The 19,289-nt window shown below is 37.1% G+C and overlaps 2 protein-coding genes and 1 long non-coding RNA gene across 3 annotated transcripts; all 3 read right to left on the bottom strand.

Annotated features, from left to right (window-relative positions):
* Positions 1-935: 935 nt before the first annotated feature.
* On the bottom strand, positions 936-8,248 carry LOC135078888 (uncharacterized). Its single transcript, XR_010258686.1, has 2 exons — positions 8,013-8,248; positions 936-1,549 (listed from the first exon to the last, which is right to left on the bottom strand). It is a non-coding gene; the product is annotated as an uncharacterized LOC135078888 (long non-coding RNA).
* A 2,481-nt stretch (positions 8,249-10,729) lies between these two features.
* On the bottom strand, positions 10,730-13,758 carry LOC135078885 (THAP domain-containing protein 5-like). The gene is made up of 6 exons (XM_063973460.1): positions 13,018-13,758; positions 12,539-12,783; positions 12,264-12,317; positions 11,703-11,855; positions 11,100-11,186; positions 10,730-10,981 (listed from the first exon to the last, which is right to left on the bottom strand). The coding sequence occupies exons 1-6, from the start codon at positions 13,116-13,118 to the stop codon at positions 10,824-10,826; spliced, it is 798 nt and encodes a 265-aa protein (XP_063829530.1). The 5' UTR covers positions 13,119-13,758; the 3' UTR covers positions 10,730-10,823.
* Positions 13,759-17,579: 3,821 nt separating this feature from the next.
* Positions 17,580-18,407, bottom strand: LOC135078653 (uncharacterized). The gene has a single exon (XM_063973180.1). It carries the CDS (start codon positions 18,405-18,407, stop codon positions 17,580-17,582), a length of 828 nt encoding a protein of 275 aa, XP_063829250.1.
* Positions 18,408-19,289: the final 882 nt, after the last annotated feature.

Genomic DNA, 19,289 nt, shown 5'->3' with positions numbered 1-19,289 from the left:
CCATAGGTGGGAACTGTTGAATCGTGAAATAAAATTAAAATTCACGTTAAAAAGTATAAGCCAGACCAGTGGGTCTAGACAAAGTGCAAATTATAATCGCAAACCAGTCGAAAAGTGGTCGAAAAGCCCCTTTTTTGTATGGAGTTTTGACGGATTCGATTTTCGATTCGATCAAAAAGTGCGTTTTGTCTAGGGGGGCAGATGGTCTTGCCACTATGATGCTGTCAAAGCGTTAAAAAATAGTTATGATGACATCATGAAAATTTTAAAAAGTTTCAGCGAAATTGAGGTGGAGAAAGTAGATTTCCGGAAAGAGGCACGAAATTTATACATGAAAATGGCGAAACTCGAGACTGCAATTTTGATTATCTTTTGGGAAGAAGTTTTGGAGAGATTTCATTTAGTCAATAAAAAAATACAGAGCCCCGGTTTAGACATTTGTGAAGGCAACAAGTTAATTAAGTATGTCATTAAAAGACTTTGTGTACAACTTAACACCAATCAGATCAGAAGCTAAAGGAATAGGAAGAGAAAGCTAAAAAATAGAACTGTTTTGCATTACAACAAAACAGTTATTATGTGTAGAATAAAACACAGCGTTCTGTTGAGAGAGCTGTCTATGATCTTTGCCTTATTTTAGTCTATGGTATAAGAAAACTTACCAATTGTCTCTGCTTTATCATCTAGTTTACCTTCTTCATACACCAGCTGGCACCACTTTCTATGGAAATTGGTGATCTGTCAACGTGACATTTCATAGTCGTCCAACACCAGCAAGCACTTGCTGGAACGCTGTGTTTTATTCTACACATAATAACTGTTTTGTTGTAATGCAAAACAGTTCTATTATGTGCCTTAATAAAACACAGCGTTCTGTTGAGACCTGTTTGTTATCTGCTGGTGTCAAGCACAAACGCTATGTGATATAAAATGTATTAAGAATGAAAGAATATAAAGAAGTTTAATATCACAATACAAAATAATACATTAAACAACTTATTGTACTCTCTGAGAAGCAGACGAACCAATAAGAAACTTATTAAACAAATAACCAGTCTTTAGGTTAAATAACTCAAATTATTTAGGACATCTCCTTGAGATCAACATTATGTCATTAACTTCTTATCAACCAATAAAATCATTCTGGTACTTATGGTAGGTTAATAGTAAGATCTCCCCATCTGAAAATATAAATATGTATAAACATAAACATGTTTTCATCTTGAACAATTAAAACATTACTAAAAACTTGTTATGAATAACATAACATTAAACAATTAACTATTAATAACATGCTTGTAAAATTATAAACTCATAAATACAAGATGTTATTGTTCCTTCGTAGGTCTCTGCAGTAATATTTCATAAAGGTATACATACCCCCACCTCCAATTAAATATTGGGGGTCTTATCAACTACTCTCTTGTCCAGCCAGTATCTGGATGTTACTGCAGACCAAACACTTCATGGAGAAGCAAATATTCACTGCACTTCTTGGAGAAGTAATTATTCACTAAAAATGATCTTAATCCAATTTGTAATATTTGACCTGGAAAACAGGCGTTATCATATTGTTTATGGAAATAAACAAATTTCACACATAACTCTGGGGTCTCCATTAAAATGAAGTCTTTATCAGCTCACTAATATGAAACTACAGGACATAATTATGCGTTCATCTGGGTGCTTAGCAGTCAGAGACAGTCTGTAGGTGGTTGAATCAGATTCAGATCCAAATATCAGCCAAAATGCTGACGTCATGTCTATAGCGGGGAGGTTCTGGGCCCCCCCCGCAAAACAACCCTAGATACGCCAATGTCACAATGTGATCATATTCTGATACTTCAACAAAGTAATCCTGTAATGTGTCCAAAGGAATGAGATCATGGATTCTGCGATCTGAAGCAAGAAGAAGAATGAGAGCTGTTTATCAAGTAAAATTCAATGCTAGAAGAAAGTCCAGCAGCCGGCAACCAGTCAAATTAATTCCAGTAATTTAATACTAAAGACCGGTGATCTCGGTGTACTTGGCCTTGCAAGTGAAATGGCCTTAAGGAACTGATGTACAAAAGGTAAAGGTAGATACAACTGACCTAAGTATCAGTTTTGTACTGCAAGTTTTTGCTGTAAAAACAGCTTGGCTAACAGCAGCGCTATAGTAACGGCGTAAAACATCTTTCATCTTCGAATCGGTAACCCAAAAATCCTGGGGGGCACCAGACCAGACCATTCTGGGGTGCCATAGCCCCCGGGGGGGCGGATATATATGGGGGGTACGGACCGCCCCGCGCGCCAAGCCACGCTACGCCGCCACTGGCTACCACATCACTACCAGTTGGTAACTTGTGGTCAATGCTGTGAGATTGACCCACATAATGCATCTTATGATTGCTCCTTCCACCACCAATTTTAAATTTTGGAGAGATAACTTATCTACTTGTTGTAGACTAGGGTCTCTAACAGATCCTTTATTAGCACTGGGGCCGATGTTATTAGAATGTATGTTCCGTCTGCCATTCAAGTATGGTAACGTCTGTAGCTGGGAGGTGAAAACACTCATCCAGCTGATAATCCCAGAGACGGCTGAAGGGCGTCATAAAGAATCAGAGTTCTGATCTATTTGCCTTAATGTGGTACAAAAGATGGATAATACTATTTATTAGCTAATTTTCAATTATAATTTTACTTGTTTATTTAAGGAACACAAACAGTATAATTTTATTTAATATTTAACATCCATCTTTTGAGTCCAGTGTAACATAGTTAATACTACTGCCGTGGCCCTGGAAGCCAATAAGTCTATTTTGGGACACCCCTACATAATGAATATAGCCTCTGTGGCCGGGGGTACTAATGGATTCTAACTGGAACAAACAAGTCTCTGTCTGCGACTCCCCATACACTGAGTATGGCCTCCGCGGCCTGGGGTACTAATATATTCTAAATGGAAGCAAACAAGTCTCTGTCTGGGACTCCCCATACACTGAGTATGGCCTCCGCGGCCTGGGGTACTAATAGATTCCACCTGGGTACTACTCGACCCTTTGATGTTACAGGTGGTCTGGGATACCGTGCCTATGGCCCGGTCTGCAATCCCATCTCCTGGTAGATAACAAGCCGACAGCGTCATGTCGAGCTGTTCGGTCAAGTTCATGAGCTTGGTGGTCAATTTGAGGAGGGCCCGTGATCGAGTACCTCCTTCGTTTCTGACTGTGTCTGTGTCAGAATGTGACCTTCAGGAGCTTGGTGGTCAATTTGAGGAGGGCCCGTGATCGAGTACCTCCTTCGTTTCTGACTGTGTCTGTGTCAGAATGTGACCTTCAGGAGCTTGGTGGTTAATTTGAGGAGGGCCCGTGATCGAGTACCTCCTTGTATCAGGATGTGAACTTCATTCAATCGATCCTGATGACTTAATGCTACATCTCCATCGCATTGGAGTGTCATCATCACTAGTAAAAATATATATGTATTTTTCAAAAGTAAATGCCAACATTACATTTTAGGTGTGCGTTGTAACACTGACCTGTAAAATTTTTGTAAAGTACTGTCTATTTTCTTTCTCTGACCTTTAATCTACTGTTATAATAATATTTTCGAAAAAAAAATAATAATTAGCAACCCTAGTTGAACGCCCCACTACGCATCCGCTGCGTCTGTGGACTTGGAAGTCTGTGACTTCTTTTCGCCGCAACGGCTTTGAACTAAAGTCTATGGCATAGAGAAAAGTAATACATAGGAAATAGAGAACCCTCTCTGTCAAATTTTTGAACCTACTAATTGACAGCCTGGTGTTAAATTCCCTGTACTTAACCTACGTACGTAACGCTCACATACATACATAGTCCACGCACACATACATACATAAAGTCCACGCACACATACACACAGTTCACGCACACATACACACAGTTCACGCACACATAGGCCCTCATAACCTTCAAAGAATTATTGTTTTTTTGATGTACAATGTAGAATTTTTTCAAATCCATTATTTTGAAAGTATTTATCTTTATGGTGTACGTATTGCATTATTTTCAAAACAATGGATTTGGAAAAATTCTACATTGCACATGGAAATGCAAATAAACAAAAACTTTTGAATTTAATAATTTTACTTTATTTATGAACACACATAATATTATACACCAAAAGCGTCTTTTCGCAAAGTTTTCAACAACACTAAAAAAGCATTTGCACTTTGAGAAAACTCAGATCACTTGTGAACATAACAGAAAGTTTCTTCGCGATTCACGAAGGAACGAACAAAACTCCGATGAACCAGAACAGCAGCAGGTACGAAGGAATGAACTTGAATTTGACTCGACTCTTCAATACTTTAATAGGGCCACAGAACTCATAAACGATGGCTAAGAAAACAAGAATGCATTCAACCTAACAAAAACAACACCGGCCATTTTGGAGGAAAAACAAAGTTGCCATATGTTAAATAGTAATTTCTACTACTCTATTATGTAAATTATAACAAAAAATGTCACCGTTCAGTTTTAAATTAAAACAAATTAATTTCATTTTAAAAAAAGTTTTCACATTGTAATTAACAATATTCTGAAATATATTTTAATTAAGAAAAAAATGAAAATATGAAGGAAACAGGAGCAGCGACATCTAAAGCGTTTTAGGGTAGTTAAAAAGTATTGCTTCCTCATTGTTATAGCATTGCTGCAAAATCTGAAAAGCTTTTAAATATTTTAAGATGTGTTTATGGAGTCTGGTGGGGTGCTCACCCAGCGTCATTAAGACTTTTATACAATGCTATTATAAGAAGTGTACTTGACTATGGCAGTTTCTATCTAGAGCCTTGTAATTTAGTTGGTTTAAGTAAATTGGATGCGATTCAATCTAAAGCGCTAAGGATTATAGCTGGTGCTATGAAATCGAGTCCAATCAATGCCTTGCAAGCTGAATGTGTTGAGCCCCCATTGAAATTACGCCGCCAATATTTATGTGACAAGTATCTTTTCCGTGTACTTCAATTTGCTGACCATCCTATATATAGCAAACTCAACAAACTTAATGATTTAATTGATACTTCCTCTTATTGGTCACGTAAATCTCCTCCTTGTGTGATTATTAGTTTTCGTAAATTTATATCAATCCAAGCCCCAGTCCACAGAACCTCCTTTCTTCCGATATTTTCTGTAAATTTTGAATCCCTTATTCTTACTCCGACAATTCATTTCAACCTAGACATACATAAGGATGACTACAATGCTAACATTAAGTTCAATCAGATCGTAGACGAACACTGGGGCGATTGGCATCATATCTATTGCGATGCATCTAAGCACTCTCCAACGGGTCATGTTGGCGTTGGCGCATACCATAAACAATATCATATTGTCCAGAAAATAAAACTCCGTCCAGAATCATCAGTCTTTACAGGAGAATGTTTTGGACTGTTTAAGGCTTTAGAGTATGCTCTCCTTATGAAATTAAACACAACTGTAATATTTTGTGACTCTAAAAGTGCTTTGCAGGCATTACATAAATTTCCATTTAAGAACAATACTAATTATCCTATTATTACAGAATGCAGGAAATTACTTCACAAATGTAGTCTTAACAGTCATTTAATTAATTTTGCGTGGATTCCTAGTCATACCAATATTCCAGGAAATGATAAAGCTGATAAGCTGGCCAATGAAGCGGTTGAGTGTGGAGATATACATCCGTACACAAATTATTGCCATGACTTAACGGCAGCCCTTCCCAAAGCTTATCTCAAATCTGCCTGGGATGAGAATTGGGAGTTCACTAGCCAATCTAAGGGGAAACATTACAAGCTCATTCAACCATCCATCCTTTGTAAACCATGGTTTGTTAAAATTAATCTTTCCAAAACAGTTACTACCATTTTAACTAGAATGCGACTTGGTCACGTGTGCACTCCAGCACACTTGGCTAAAATTCATGTACTTGATTATGATTCGTGCACTTGTGGTTCTGGCGTCGGAGACTTAAATCACATATTTTTTTACTGTTGCCTATATGATCGTTCCTCTTTTATTAGTTCTCTTTTAGCCATTAAAATTCCTTTTCCTACATCCATCACTTGCCTATTATATACCAATAACATTGATGTTTATAATATCCTAGCCGAATTTATTACCCATAATAATATAACATTGTAAATAGTAATGTATATTGTACTTATGTAAATATTATTTTATTTTTATTATTTTGTACTTATATCACACCTAAATTGATCCTATGAAAACCATCCTTTGTTCCGTTTCCTTCCGTAATTGATTCGTTTCCCTACCTTTTAACTTTAACCCAATCCCACCCTGTCTAAACGCAATGTCCGCAAAACTTATGGCAAAACTGAACGCAAAAATCAAGAACCCCGTCGTGGCTAAACGCAATCCGCGAGAGCCATAAAGAAGAAAAAAAAAAAAAAAGTATTGGAATTTATCGACTGAAGTCGCTGTTTGGAAGCAAGTTTGATCGTAGTATGGAAGTTTCCGTACCCTGGTCTATGGCGTCTATACCTCTTAAAATCCTCTCAGAAACAGCTGTATACTATTGTGTATTTAGTTGACATTGACAGTTTATAATATTGTAACTAATTGTGGGTATACAAATAATAAATCAGTTATGCTTTGACTTGAGTTGATGTTGTATCTTTTACATACCATACCTATTGCTTGAAGAGAGACGTCCTCCGGGGACAGTCAATGTTGCAGTTGGCAAATGTATAAATATTTTTTTTTTTTTTTTTTTTGAAATAAAGTCCCAAGTTTTTGAGCTTGTCTTAGTGCACAAATAAGATCCCAGTCCTTTAAGATATTTAGAGACATTATTCTGCCATGATGTTTCTGAGAGTATTCCAGGCTTGGGAATTTAGGATATTTGTGTTGGCTCTATTTACTTGCGATTGACATGCAAAAAAAATAAGGTTTCTGAAAGTCTCAGTGTCTATGAGACATGAGCGATTAAGACAGATCTGTTCTGATGACCCAATAGAATAAATTATATTTTCAGTATATTATTACTCAAATGCCACTGGCACGAGGAGTTTCCGCAACTCCACTTGACACCGCTGAGAAAAATCTGCAGTGCCGAAGACAAAATAAATGGCAGGGCTTCAGTTGTAAGATTCCTTGGAGGAAACGCCTGTGAGTCTCTGCTCTGGCAGATGAAAGTAAGTGTTCTGAGAGTTGACCTTCACTAACCGGTCGTGCATTGTGATCCTGAAGAAGATCTACATACTATTTCAGAAACTAGATAAAAATGTCTTATCGCAACATGAGCATAAAGCCCATCTTTGAAAAGAAACATTGTTTCTATTAACTTCTTATCTTGAACTCTTTTGAGAATTTTTAAGTAGGTATACTCGCATATTGTTTAATTTAATTATGATAAGGTGTTCAACCAGATCTGTGACCCACCCATGACTAGGTTGGGGGAGCCTTTTGTAATGTTGTACGAAGGTTAATATTAGCAATTACCTTAAACAGTGCTCGCGTTCATTAAAAAGATTCCGCTCTTTTATCCACAAAGAATTGCATTGTGGTTTCAGGGTTCTTGGATTATCAAGCCAGAACCAAACATTACAAAATAAAATTTTTGAAATAAATGATTAACATCTAAATTTAAGAGGCCTTTTAAGCCCAATCTAAAATAATTTTACTTATTTATGAATAGAATGGTAGTAACAATTGCATCATTCAAACAGAATGTTCAACTAGCTGCCTTTAACCCGCTATAAGGTAGCCAAAATGCTGCAATTTATCTCATTAATAATTCGCTCAGTCAGCAGGAAAAGGAAAAGTAATATTCTATCTTCCTTATGATTGATCTTAACTTCACTTTACGATAACGAAGTAACTGAAATCGTTCTTTAGAGGAACTGAATACTACTTTGCAAGCTATTACCATCTAGTAGGCTTGATGTAGAAGGTAAGTGGTGCGCAACAAAGTTGGAAATAACATTCATCTGAGTCGTCAAAGTTTCGACCGAGTGTCTTACGAGTGGGGTTAACACTTACATGGCCTCCGTCGCCTATTTGGAGGTGGTGAAGCAAACATTTCCATTTCCGAGGATGATGAGGATGAATCTGAAAAAGACGACTCGGATTTCGAGCTTTTCCTTCATCCGGGCCGACAGAAGTCAACCTTTCACCGTCACCACTCTTTACCCTTACACTCTGCATCACTTATATTTCTTATTTGCACATTTTAACTGTTTTATTCTTATTTTATACATAAAAAACAAGAAGATAAAAATTTTTGCTGTGTAGGCCAAAGAGCATAAAAGAGTAAGAGACGGCACTCCAGTGGGTAGACACCAAAGAGCATAAAAGAGTAAGAGACGGCACTCCATAGATATTTTTTGAGCTCACGCACACATATGCATTTTAGAGAACGACCCGCAAATCTTTACCAACCGCACAAACTACAGGCGGAGCTACCAACATAATGCCTTATTTTCTGACAGTATTAGTGACGTTCGTAATAACTTATCGATTATCGATACTTTGCTAGGGTTGTAATTGCATATCGATATCTAGTATAGGAACCTTCAATATTTTAATGATTACTATTTTTATTTTATACTATGTGTAAGTAAAACGAAGTTTTGTAACGTAAATTATTTATTTCGAAATAAAATAGGTATATTACAATAAGTATTGAACATGACATAGCAGTTGTAGGCATGAGGAATTATTGAATATTATAACAAAGTACAGAAATGATAATTTTGTAAACTTTTATTTTCACAACTTTTTCTAAGAAAAAATAGGATTTTTATTTATAAACATCTTTAATTTTCTTATCAGCTGATCGAACCTCAGCCTCAAGATTACTTTTCAATGCTTTGTTGCTGTGCTTTTTTACTTTTGTCAGCAAAATTGTTTTCACTTTTTATGAAGCTGTCATTAATGATTTTACAACTTTTTCTTAGAAAAAGGTAACTTAATATTTTAAACATCTTATCATAAATTTCTTTATTATGTTGTTGACATTTAAACCAACTAAAATTACAATTTGTACTCAACATTAAGAAAATGAATTTTCCAACATTTTCCATATATATCTGGTCGGCAATATGGTCATGATAAAATTGTTTAGCTTCATTTACGGTGGTACATAATTGAATTGTTGGATAAACGAGACTTTTTTTATCATGCCACCATTCGCGAAGAGATATATATGCATACAAATCATTGTCAACAGGAGTTTTCACGCTCAAACACTCTTCACAAATTAAACAAGAACTGTTCTGTAATAGTTTGGCAGCTAAATACCCGCTTACATATACCACTGGTTGGTTTTCAAGGCTACACAAATTTTCAATGGGCTGTTCTAAGTTTTCAGGGTCCGGGATAGACAACACAGGATAAAATTCAGTGTCTGTGGAATCTTGAACATTAATTTTTATTTCTGTTGTTTTTAAATTAGTTTTTAAAATGTCTTTATATTCCAGCATATGTTTATTGTTGTCTGCTTCACAATTAGCACTTCTGCTATGAGGCACTTTCAGCCCAGTAACCATGCTTGTTTTAAGCGCTGCAGTAAAGTGCGTGATAGTGGGATTTCTATTGGTTACACTGTGTTGCCTAATGATTCCAAATAAGTTTTCCAGAGAGTCTTGGTTAAACTGTCTAAGGTTCATATATTTAAACCCTTCATTCTTTAACTTTTCCCAAATATCGTTTAAGGATTTGATAGATATTTGATATCCCTTAACGCATTTAACATTTTTTAGTATCGTGTTTTCTGCTGTTATAAATTTTATGGTTTTTAACTTATCAGTATAAAAGGTCCAAGACTCAATGTGATTACTTGATGTGGAAACATTTTCCCGGATCCCTTTCTTTACGTCATTTAAAGATGATGGACCATTTGTACAATCAAATAGTTTATCTAACTGTTCAATCACAAATGCTGTATCATTGCAATCAGAAACTTCTTTCCATGCCATCATTTTTAAAATAGCTGCCACGGTATTACTCAGAGCATGCGCAGCATACTTCACCCTCATCTTAGTTTTGAATGTTGGATTTACAACGGTACTATTCAGTTTTTTAAAATTTAAAAAATTTCTGTTGTGTTCTTCTGCAACTACCAAATGCCTCCATTGTGCAATTTTTCCATCGAAAGACATATTTCCACTTTTAAAGAAATTGTTTCGTAATGATTTGAACAAGTGAGGGATGTCATAGATTATAAAAATTTTGTCATTATTTACAGAGAAAAAGTTGCTATCTATGCCTTGTCCACAGTTTCTTTTTAACATGTTAAGAGCTCCTATATTTGTAGATCCCTGATCACAAACTGTTGTTAGAACCACAAATCCGATTTCTTTTAATTTTTTGATGATGTCCGATATAATTTTTGCCAGTTTTGCTGTTGATATTGTGCCTTCCACAAAATAGTGCGCAATATATTGTTTGTATTTATGTTTAGCACCCTGTATCATAAACACTAACGCATGGTCTGCAATTTTATTTTCTCGTCTCATGTTCTCGCCCTCTCCATAATCCACGTAGCCATCCACTTTATCAGCAATTTCGTTATAAATTATCCGTTTCTTTAACGCCATCTCGTCAAATATTAACGAGCAATATTTATTTTCCTTTGGCATACTTGATGCTTTTGCCTCTAACATATCAATTATATTTTTATTTATACCAGGCTCCATTGGTATATTTTTTAAAATCCTTTGGAGCGTTTTAGTGCTTGGTAGCGTGAACAGCTTTTGCATATAGCGGTATGCTTTAGGGGACCGTTTAAATATAGCCAAAGCATATATTTTGTTGGCTAAAGTCCACCTTTTTCCTTGTGACTTTTTTTTGTTATTCTGCACTACATCCTTTACTAACGATGTCAGCACTTCCGAATCTAACTTGTCTAAATTCACTCTTGACTTCGCTATATTCCTTATTGTTTTTTTTTGCATTTTGTAACTGTCGCCAAAGCCTCTTCTCTTTAATTGTAAATGTTGATGAAGTGTCTGTAATAAAAACATTTCCATTAGTAAAAAAAACAACATTAAAGCAAATTGAATTGAATATTGGTTAATTAATCAGCAATTTTACTTAGTTTTTTAAATTAGGTATGTTTTATCTTACCTTTCATTTCAATGTTTTTCTTAGGTCTTTTATAACTGTGGACTAATATTTCTGCCTGTGCATCTTGATGGCAAATGTTTTTATCATCTGAAATATTATAAATATGCAAATTAGTTTAAATTTATTTTGTTGTTTTATGAAAAAAATAAAATAAAAAATAAAAAAAATAAAAAATGTATTTATTGAAACATATTATTTCCAAATCAATCAATCATTATCAAGTTTTAAAAAAATGCAAAGACAGGATAATGATAGCTCTTCTCATAAAATATGAAGCGTGGGCCCACCTTCAATAACAATGACATAATATTAAATTAAAGGCATTTAGAGGTTTTAATGTTCTGCATTCTGGATGCGGTCTGCGGGTATGTCAAGACAATCTGTAAGTGGTCGTGATAAGGCAATCAGTCACGTGTGCTTTGCGTTCTTTGTTCGTATCCGCACGGTCAAATCGCATTAATATAAAATGTACAGAAACCTAGAATGTTGTACATATAAGTTCATTTTGACCTGACTGCAGACTGCAGAACGCATCCAGGGTGGCATTCTTTAGTTTGAGGGAAGGCATATTTTAGAAGGTAAATAATTAGTTTGTACACTTACCATGAGTAATGGGTTTATAGGTCATATGTTCTGGTGCATTGGAAGTAGAAGGAAGAGGTTCAAAAGTTGTTTTCGCAGAAATACCAGAATCTGGTATATCCACAGCTCCCAAACATGTTGAATTTAGTTGTTTGGTTGTAGTTGTAAGGGGAACTGAAAGCAGATAATGAAATGTGAATTGGGTAATAAAATGTCATGTTCTTACCCAACTTTAGGGTACAATCAGTCTAGTACATGTCTTGCTCACATTAAAAATTACTAGCTTATAAATATTATTAAACTAGCTGACCTGGCTAATTAATGTAGATTGCCTAAAATTTTTCAAATTGGACCGGTACTTTTTTTGAAGAATTTGTATTACACAAATTACTAAAGTCCCTCTAACTCAACACACATTCTAAGCTAAATTGTGTTACGAGTGGGTTTACTACAATATTCAAGCTGTGGGGTTCTAACCCGCACTTTAGGCTATCTTGGCTCGAGTTACGGAGCCGATCAAATACAAACAAACAATTAAATATTTCCTTTTTATATTATTAGTATAATTTTAGATAAACATACCTCGTTCAACTGGATTTGACTTCTTTGGAATGCAATATGAATGATCATAAAGAACTGTAACAAAGTATAGATATAATTAATAATTGAAATTATATATTATTTATTGATAAGCATACAACACATGTTTGTGGTTACAAAGAAAGAACCTTGTTAAATTGCATTCGGTTGGTTTGTTTTGGAAACCAAAGAAAATTAATTAAGACATCTAAATAATTCAGAAAAATTGATAGATAGTAAATTAAATTTAAAAAAAATAATTGAAGTCATCATCATACCTGTCTTGAGGTTTTCTTTATTGGAGTCTTTTACATGAAGAGGAAACTCTGTCAAAACTTCATCTGGCAAGATGGGATTGCTCAATTCCAGTGTTGGAATAGCTGAGTTCTTCAGCCGAGTTCCTTTGGCATTGAAGGATTCAGGAGTGAAGTGCCCACCACAAACAAACTTCAGTTGGTGTAACTTTTCAATAGGTACATATGCTAAGTCTTCTAAGCCAGCATTTTTAACCCACATTCGACAACTGAAATAAGAAATACCTATTAGAAAAGAAAAAGAATAACAAACTGAAATTTATTCATCAACTAATTTCTTTTAGTATTGTTATGCAATTCATTTGCAGAGTACGAAACAAAATACTGAAATTAAAAATTGGTTATGGTTATTTACTGTATGATTAAAAATATTAATCCCAGCCTTTAAGTTTACACAATCAGTAAAATTATCTTGTAATAAATGAGTGTTATTAGAAACTCACCGGTCAGAATCCAGAGGAAACCTACTCAAAAGTAAGGGTGATCCACCACGACTTCGCCTCTTATTACAAATAACGCACTTCTTGTTGTTTCTACTCTCCATTATCAGTAGAAGCCTAAAATGAAATAGGTATTAATTAAACAAAGCCTATAATTTCTCTCCAACCAGTGTCAATGCCCTGGTTCATGCATTTACCAGTTTTGAAAGTACATTTACATTTTCATCACATAGGGTTGTTTTTAATGAAAAATAGATTTGTAATAGATGTAATATTTCAAGTAAGTAGATAACATACCCATTAAACAGAAAAGTAAATAAGAGTTTAAACTTCTGTAGAAGTTGAAACACAGCTTATTTAAAAGAGTCTCTATCTCACAAAAAACATAACACTGAACAGCAAACTTTATCACGCCCGATACGGAGGAACTTAATCAACTCAACGTAAACGACAGAAAAGTTTATTTACAGTAATATTGCACCAAATCTGAGAAAATAACTTCACACGAATCAATTCGCCGGTTAAAAACTCAAACTCAATTGACAGACATTTTTTTTCATTTGTCAAACTAACAATACTACCAACATAAGGACACTAACAATTATTTTTAGTATGGTGGTATTGATCCGCGGGTTCCCCTGCTATAGTAAAATCAATCCAAAATGCACTTTATTGCTTAAGGGATAAGGTTGTATATCAATTGCTACATATAGAGACTAGTTTTTGTATGAGAAGTGTCTACCCACTGGTGTAGGCGGCAAAAATCACAAACGCTATGAAATGTCACGTTGACAGATCACCAATTTCCATAGAAAGTGGTGCCAGCTGGTGTATGAAGAAGGTAAACTAGATGATAAAGCAGAGACAATTGGTAAGTTTTCTTATACCATAGACTAAAATAAGGCAAAGATCATAGACAGCTCTCTCAACAGAACGCTGTGTTTTATTAAGGCACATAATTATGTGCTAGCGTGGGAATAGACTACAATGACATAAACAAGAGGCGCATTACTCCAAAATTTTCAGATAGGTCTACAGGTGAATTCTTAGTAAACGGCGCAGAAAGATTTAAAAGGGACACGTTAAATGTTGCGTTGGATAGCCAATAAAATTATCTCTTAGTAGAAGTAGAAAACAAAAACAAGTTTCATACATTTTATGGGAGTAAGAATGGATTTAATTAGAAAAATACATGATTTTTTTCACTTCTTTTTCAGTTATTTTCCAACACAAGAAAAACCAGGTCGTTAAAATATGTTTTATTTGCATTGTATTATTAGTATTTGAGCTATTCTACAAAAAGAATGTAATTTTATTAGTCTACGTCTATTAGTTTTGACGTTATTGTTGAACAAAGATACCCCTTCCCAGCCGGTTCCATCGCGCGTCGGAATAGGTCGGCTGAACCATTTAAGAACCTAGTAAGAGCAGCGGAGTAAATTTTACAGGAGCGCGAAAAAACACATTTTCGTTTACCATACTGGTATACTCAAACTTTTGAAAACTTTTTGATGTTTATTTTGAAGCTTAATAATTTAACTATATATTTTACAATAAATTAATTAATTAACTTTTAAATAGCAAGTTTTATGGCCCTTACTAACACTCAAATGGTTTTCTTTTTTTTTTTACTTCGAAAAAACCAGAATCCAAACCTAGTATGAGCGTACTTACTAGGTTTTAAAATGGTTATTGGGGTCAGGGTCCATTTCAATCTTACCATAGGTCGGTCAAAACAGGAAGTGATCACCGAATGGTAAGAGGCACATTGAATATCAGACCCAAGCTGGAGAGGCGTCGACTGATGAAGTCTAGGCTCCACCCAGCGCCCATCCAACTCCGAAACCCCGAAACCTTTCAGCTCGAGTTGCAAAATTGTTTCGAATGCCTAGGAGACTGTGAAAATGTGGACGGATACAATGACAGGTTCGTGGAAATTGTCCAAACGACTGGGTTTAAGTTCTTTAAAACCCGTCGTTCATAAGGAACCAAAAAGATCTCTGACCTCACCAATAAACTTATGGAAGAGAGACGGAACTTGGTTCTGCAATCCTCTGAAGATGCTGCTCAGTATCGGCATCTTAACAGACAGATCTCCAAGTCTTTGACTTAATACGACCTACGCCAATTAAATACAGATCGTATTAAAGAGGCGATCGAGCGTACCAAATTACCAGACTCTAAAGTGTTCGCAAGGGATCTGTCTGTTGGCCAAAGCCAACTGACCAAGCTGAAGACCGAGGATGGCAGAGACATCTCGTTGTGGCCTGAGTTATTGGAAGAGGTTGAGAAGTTCTACGGACAACTACGATTGTATGTACACCTGTCACAAATCTAGCCGGAGAGCCAAGAGCTAGATTGACCCGACACTACATCGAAGATATCCCGGACATCAGTCTGTACGAGATAAGAATGGCTCTCAAACAGCTGAAAAACAACAAGGCACCGGGTGATGATGGAATCACGGCTAAGCTTCTGAAAGCAGGCGGAACGCCGGTAAAAGGATAGAGCTCGAGGGAAAAACGCCTATGGCATGGCACAGAAGTGTGGTGATACTCTTCTTCAAAAAAGACGACAAAATCTTGAAAAACTATCTCACTTCTGAGCCATGTCTACGTCCGAAACTATTCACCACCGCCCTGGAAGATGTTTTCAAGCTTCTGGACTGGAGCGGATTCGGCATAAATATCACCCACCTTCGTTTCGCGGACGATATCGTAGTCATGGCTGAGACCGTAGAGGATCTAAGCACAATGCTCGATGGCCTCAGTAGAGCCTCTCAACAAGTGGGTCTTAAAATGAACATGGACAAGATAAAAATCATGTCAAATGCCCGTGTTGTACCCACTCCTCTGAAGGTTGGAGACACTATACTCGAAGTTGTTGACAATTATGTATAGCTGGCACAAACAGTCCAGTTAGGTAGGTCCAACTTCGAGAAAGAGGTCAATCGTCGAATCCAACTCGGCTGGGCAGCGTTCGGGAAGCTTCGCGATATTCTCACGTCCGAAATACAAGACAAAAGTCTTTGATCAGTGTGTGTTGCCAGTGATGCTAGGTTTGTGATGGTCGGTAGAGGGGTGGACACGTATTTTCATTTCCCAGTAAGGCACATTGACCATTATAAAACCTAGTATGTTCATGCACTTACTTAGGTTTCGAAATGGTTTATGTTACTTACTGGTTTTTTAAAATGGTCAAATTGGGTTTGTGGTGTAGTTACTAGGTTTGGAGTCCCTTGCCTTTTAGGCTTCTAGTTGTTTGATCGCAATTTCTGTCTTTGTATTCGGTAGGTACCTTAATATTATGTAGCTTTATGATAAAAAACGAAAATCTGAAAACATGTCCCTTATTAGGTTCTTAAATGGTTCAGCCGAGATTGTGTGATTCTTTCAGGCAGTGCATTTTCGTATGTTAGCAGCGCTATGGAACCGACTGGGAAGGGGTCTTTGTTCAACAATTGCGTCGAAACTAATAGACGTAGACTAATACATTTACATTCAGTGCCGTATTATCCATAAGGCACTTTAGGCCAGTGCCTAGGGGCCCACTATGGCCAGGGGCCCAGCACTCCGGATTAAAAAATGGAAAAAAATGTTAAAGATTATTTTTATGAAACAAAACTCAAACCACCTCAAAACTTCGCCTTATTTTGGTTTACACATTCAATCGTCACATTTCGATATTGGTTATGGCCGTCTTGCAAATATCTGCCTCGTTCACTGGAATTTGCTGGTACGCTTTCACCAGGTCTATAGTTGAAAATATAGTAGATCCTGATAGCGTGTTAGCAAAATCAGCAATGTGCCTCACAGGATATCGATCAGGCACCGTCCTGGCATTTAAAGCGCGAAAATCCCCACAAGGACGCCAACCATTTTCTCCTTTGCGCGCCATATGAAGAGGAGAAGACCACGGACTGCTTGAAGGACGTGTTGTCCCGCAGGCAACCATGTCATCAAACTCTCTTTTTGCCTCTAACAGCTTCTCCGGAGCTAGACGGCGTGGGCGACTCGAAACCGGAGGGCCTTCAGTTGTGATAATGTGGTGAACTGTAGAGTGTTTGACAACTCGCGGTAAGCCAGGTGGCTTAGTCAGATCTGGAAACTCGAGCAAAATCTCGGAAAATGGTGACTGATTAATGGACACCGCTCTAATACTGGCCTGTGAAGTCTTATCCACTGAAACAGCAGTCGAGCAATTAGTAGTTCCGTCTATTAGTCGTTTATTACGAAGGTCTGGTAATAGACTGTAATGCGCCAAGAAATCAGATCCAATTATTGGTATGCTGACATCGGCAATTACAAAGTTCCAATGAAAGACCCGGCGTAACCCTAGATTAAGGCGTAGAGTCACTGTGCCATAGGTCCTGATTGAGCTCCCATTAGCTGCACCTAACACAATATAATCTGAAGAGGAATGAGTTCCTCTTAGAAGACGACGCGGAAAGCAGCAGAGGTCAGAACCAGTATCGATCAAAAAACGACGCTTAGATGACACATCAGTAACAAATAACCGGCGGCCGGGCTCTAGACAGTCAGATGCCGCCATCAATGACTGCCTATCTAGTTTTTTGCTTTATTGACATTTTCCTCCCAAGAACATGGAGAAATGCACCTGTGAGCCTTTTCACCGAAACACTTATGAAATCTGCAAAGCCGCTTGTTAACACGCTCTGGAGACTTAGACGAAGATTGACCTCGCTGAATACTAGAGTTGCTAGAGCGTAGAGCCTCTACTTTTTCAGCCAACGCATCAATTCGCTGTACTAAACTTGTCAAAGTCGGCGTATTCGCTTCAACGGCATCCACGATAGATCCCATAATAGGTGGAGCTACCTCCATAATTTTATCAGCAATTTCAGCCACTTTACTGAGAGGTAAATCGACCTGCGCTGTCAAAATTACCTGGACGCTTTGTGGAAGGCGTCTTAACCACAACTCCCGCAAGAAATCATCATTAGGCAGAACGTCGCCCGCTAGCGAGCGAAGGTGCCGCAGGAATTGTGATGGTTTTCTATCTCCCAGTTGCTCCTCGTCCAAAAGTTGACGAATCCGCTGCTCCCTCGAAGTCGATAACCGCTTCGTAAGCTCAGCCTTGAGACACTCGTACTTGTTTTCCTTTGGTGGGCTCGCAATTATATCTTCGATTTCACCAGCCACCCGGGTGTCTAACATGGAAATGACATGACTGTATTTGGTGATATCCTGAGTAATACCAGCTATGTGAAATTGTGCCTCAACTAAACCGAACCACGTAGTAGGCTTGTCGGCCCAAAAGGGTGGCAATTTAACCGACACGGCAGATACATGTGAAGCTTGTGATGGGCACTGTAAGGAATCAAGCTTGGTTTTTAATTCAGAAATCTGACGTTCCAAATCATGTGTCGACATGTTAATGCACTATATTAAAAAAATAAACCTCAAGACGAACATAAATTATTAAAAAAAACGGTGAAGGGGTAGCGGTGCTAAAACAACATTCGCAAAGCCAATAAAAAACAAAATGCACCCTGTATAGCTACGGCTCACAATATTCCAACTAGACCTGAATTTTAAAGATAATCACCCTATATAAACAACTGTACACAATTACACAAAATTATTTACATTAATATAGTTAATTAAATATTGTAATATAAATAAAAATAAAAAAACACTCAAAAACTTGCAATCTGTCGCGTTGTCCAGCAAACAGGTAGGTGCTCAGCATTCACAAGGCAGGTGAACGCCTCTTCCCTCTGTGGTGAACGCGGCGTGGTGTGTCAACCCGGAACACGGAGCACGAAGCAAGCAACACGGAACAAATTGTGTGTCAACTTCTAGGTGTGAGCTCGGGCACGGGGTGATGCGGTTCCAAAATGAAGTTGGAACTCGTTACTCGACCCTTGGTCGGGAGTTCAGGTCTGAGGTGTAAAAGTAGTCCTTGTCCGTTGCAGCAATTAAGCAGTACAGTTGTAGACAAATTGGACGAAAATCGGGGTCACCAATAAAGGGTTTGTGGCTTATGGAAACTCACGTAGTCACTTTTGAATAAAATATAATATAGTTCCAAAATACTGGACTGTCCTGTCGATGACATTGACAGTGGGGCGCCACCGTCAATACCGGATCGCTGGTTCAGATTTTTGCCATGTTGGAAACCAATTGAAACCATAAAGTTGAACGATGGTAGCGCCCCCCTGTCATTGAGTTTGGCGGGACAGTTCAGCGTGGGTCATCTATATATTGTAAAATCTCCTATTTTACTACCTGACGTTCTCCTGACATCAACAA

Source organism: Ostrinia nubilalis, chromosome 15, assembly GCF_963855985.1.
Source record: "Ostrinia nubilalis chromosome 15, ilOstNubi1.1, whole genome shotgun sequence".
Taxonomy (NCBI): Eukaryota; Metazoa; Arthropoda; class Insecta; order Lepidoptera; family Crambidae; genus Ostrinia; species Ostrinia nubilalis.
The sequence above is the reverse complement of the archived record's forward strand: the minus strand, read 5'-3'. Positions and strand labels throughout refer to the sequence as shown.

Bases quoted from the DNA above. Each gene is read 5' to 3' on its own strand.
- LOC135078885 (XM_063973460.1), bottom strand. From the start codon at position 13,118: ATGGAGAGTAGAAACAACAAGAAGTGCGTTATTTGTAATAAGAGGCGA. The intron at 11,856-12,263 runs GTATGTTTATCT...ATCTGCTTTCAG, and splicing joins GTCAAATCCAGTTGAACGAG to TTCCCCTTACAACTACAACC. The intron at 10,982-11,099 runs GTAAGATAAAAC...TTTTTATTACAG, and splicing joins GAAAAACATTGAAATGAAAG to ACACTTCATCAACATTTACA.
- LOC135078653 (XM_063973180.1), bottom strand. From the start codon at position 18,407: ATGTCGACACATGATTTGGAACGTCAGATTTCTGAATTAAAAACCAAG.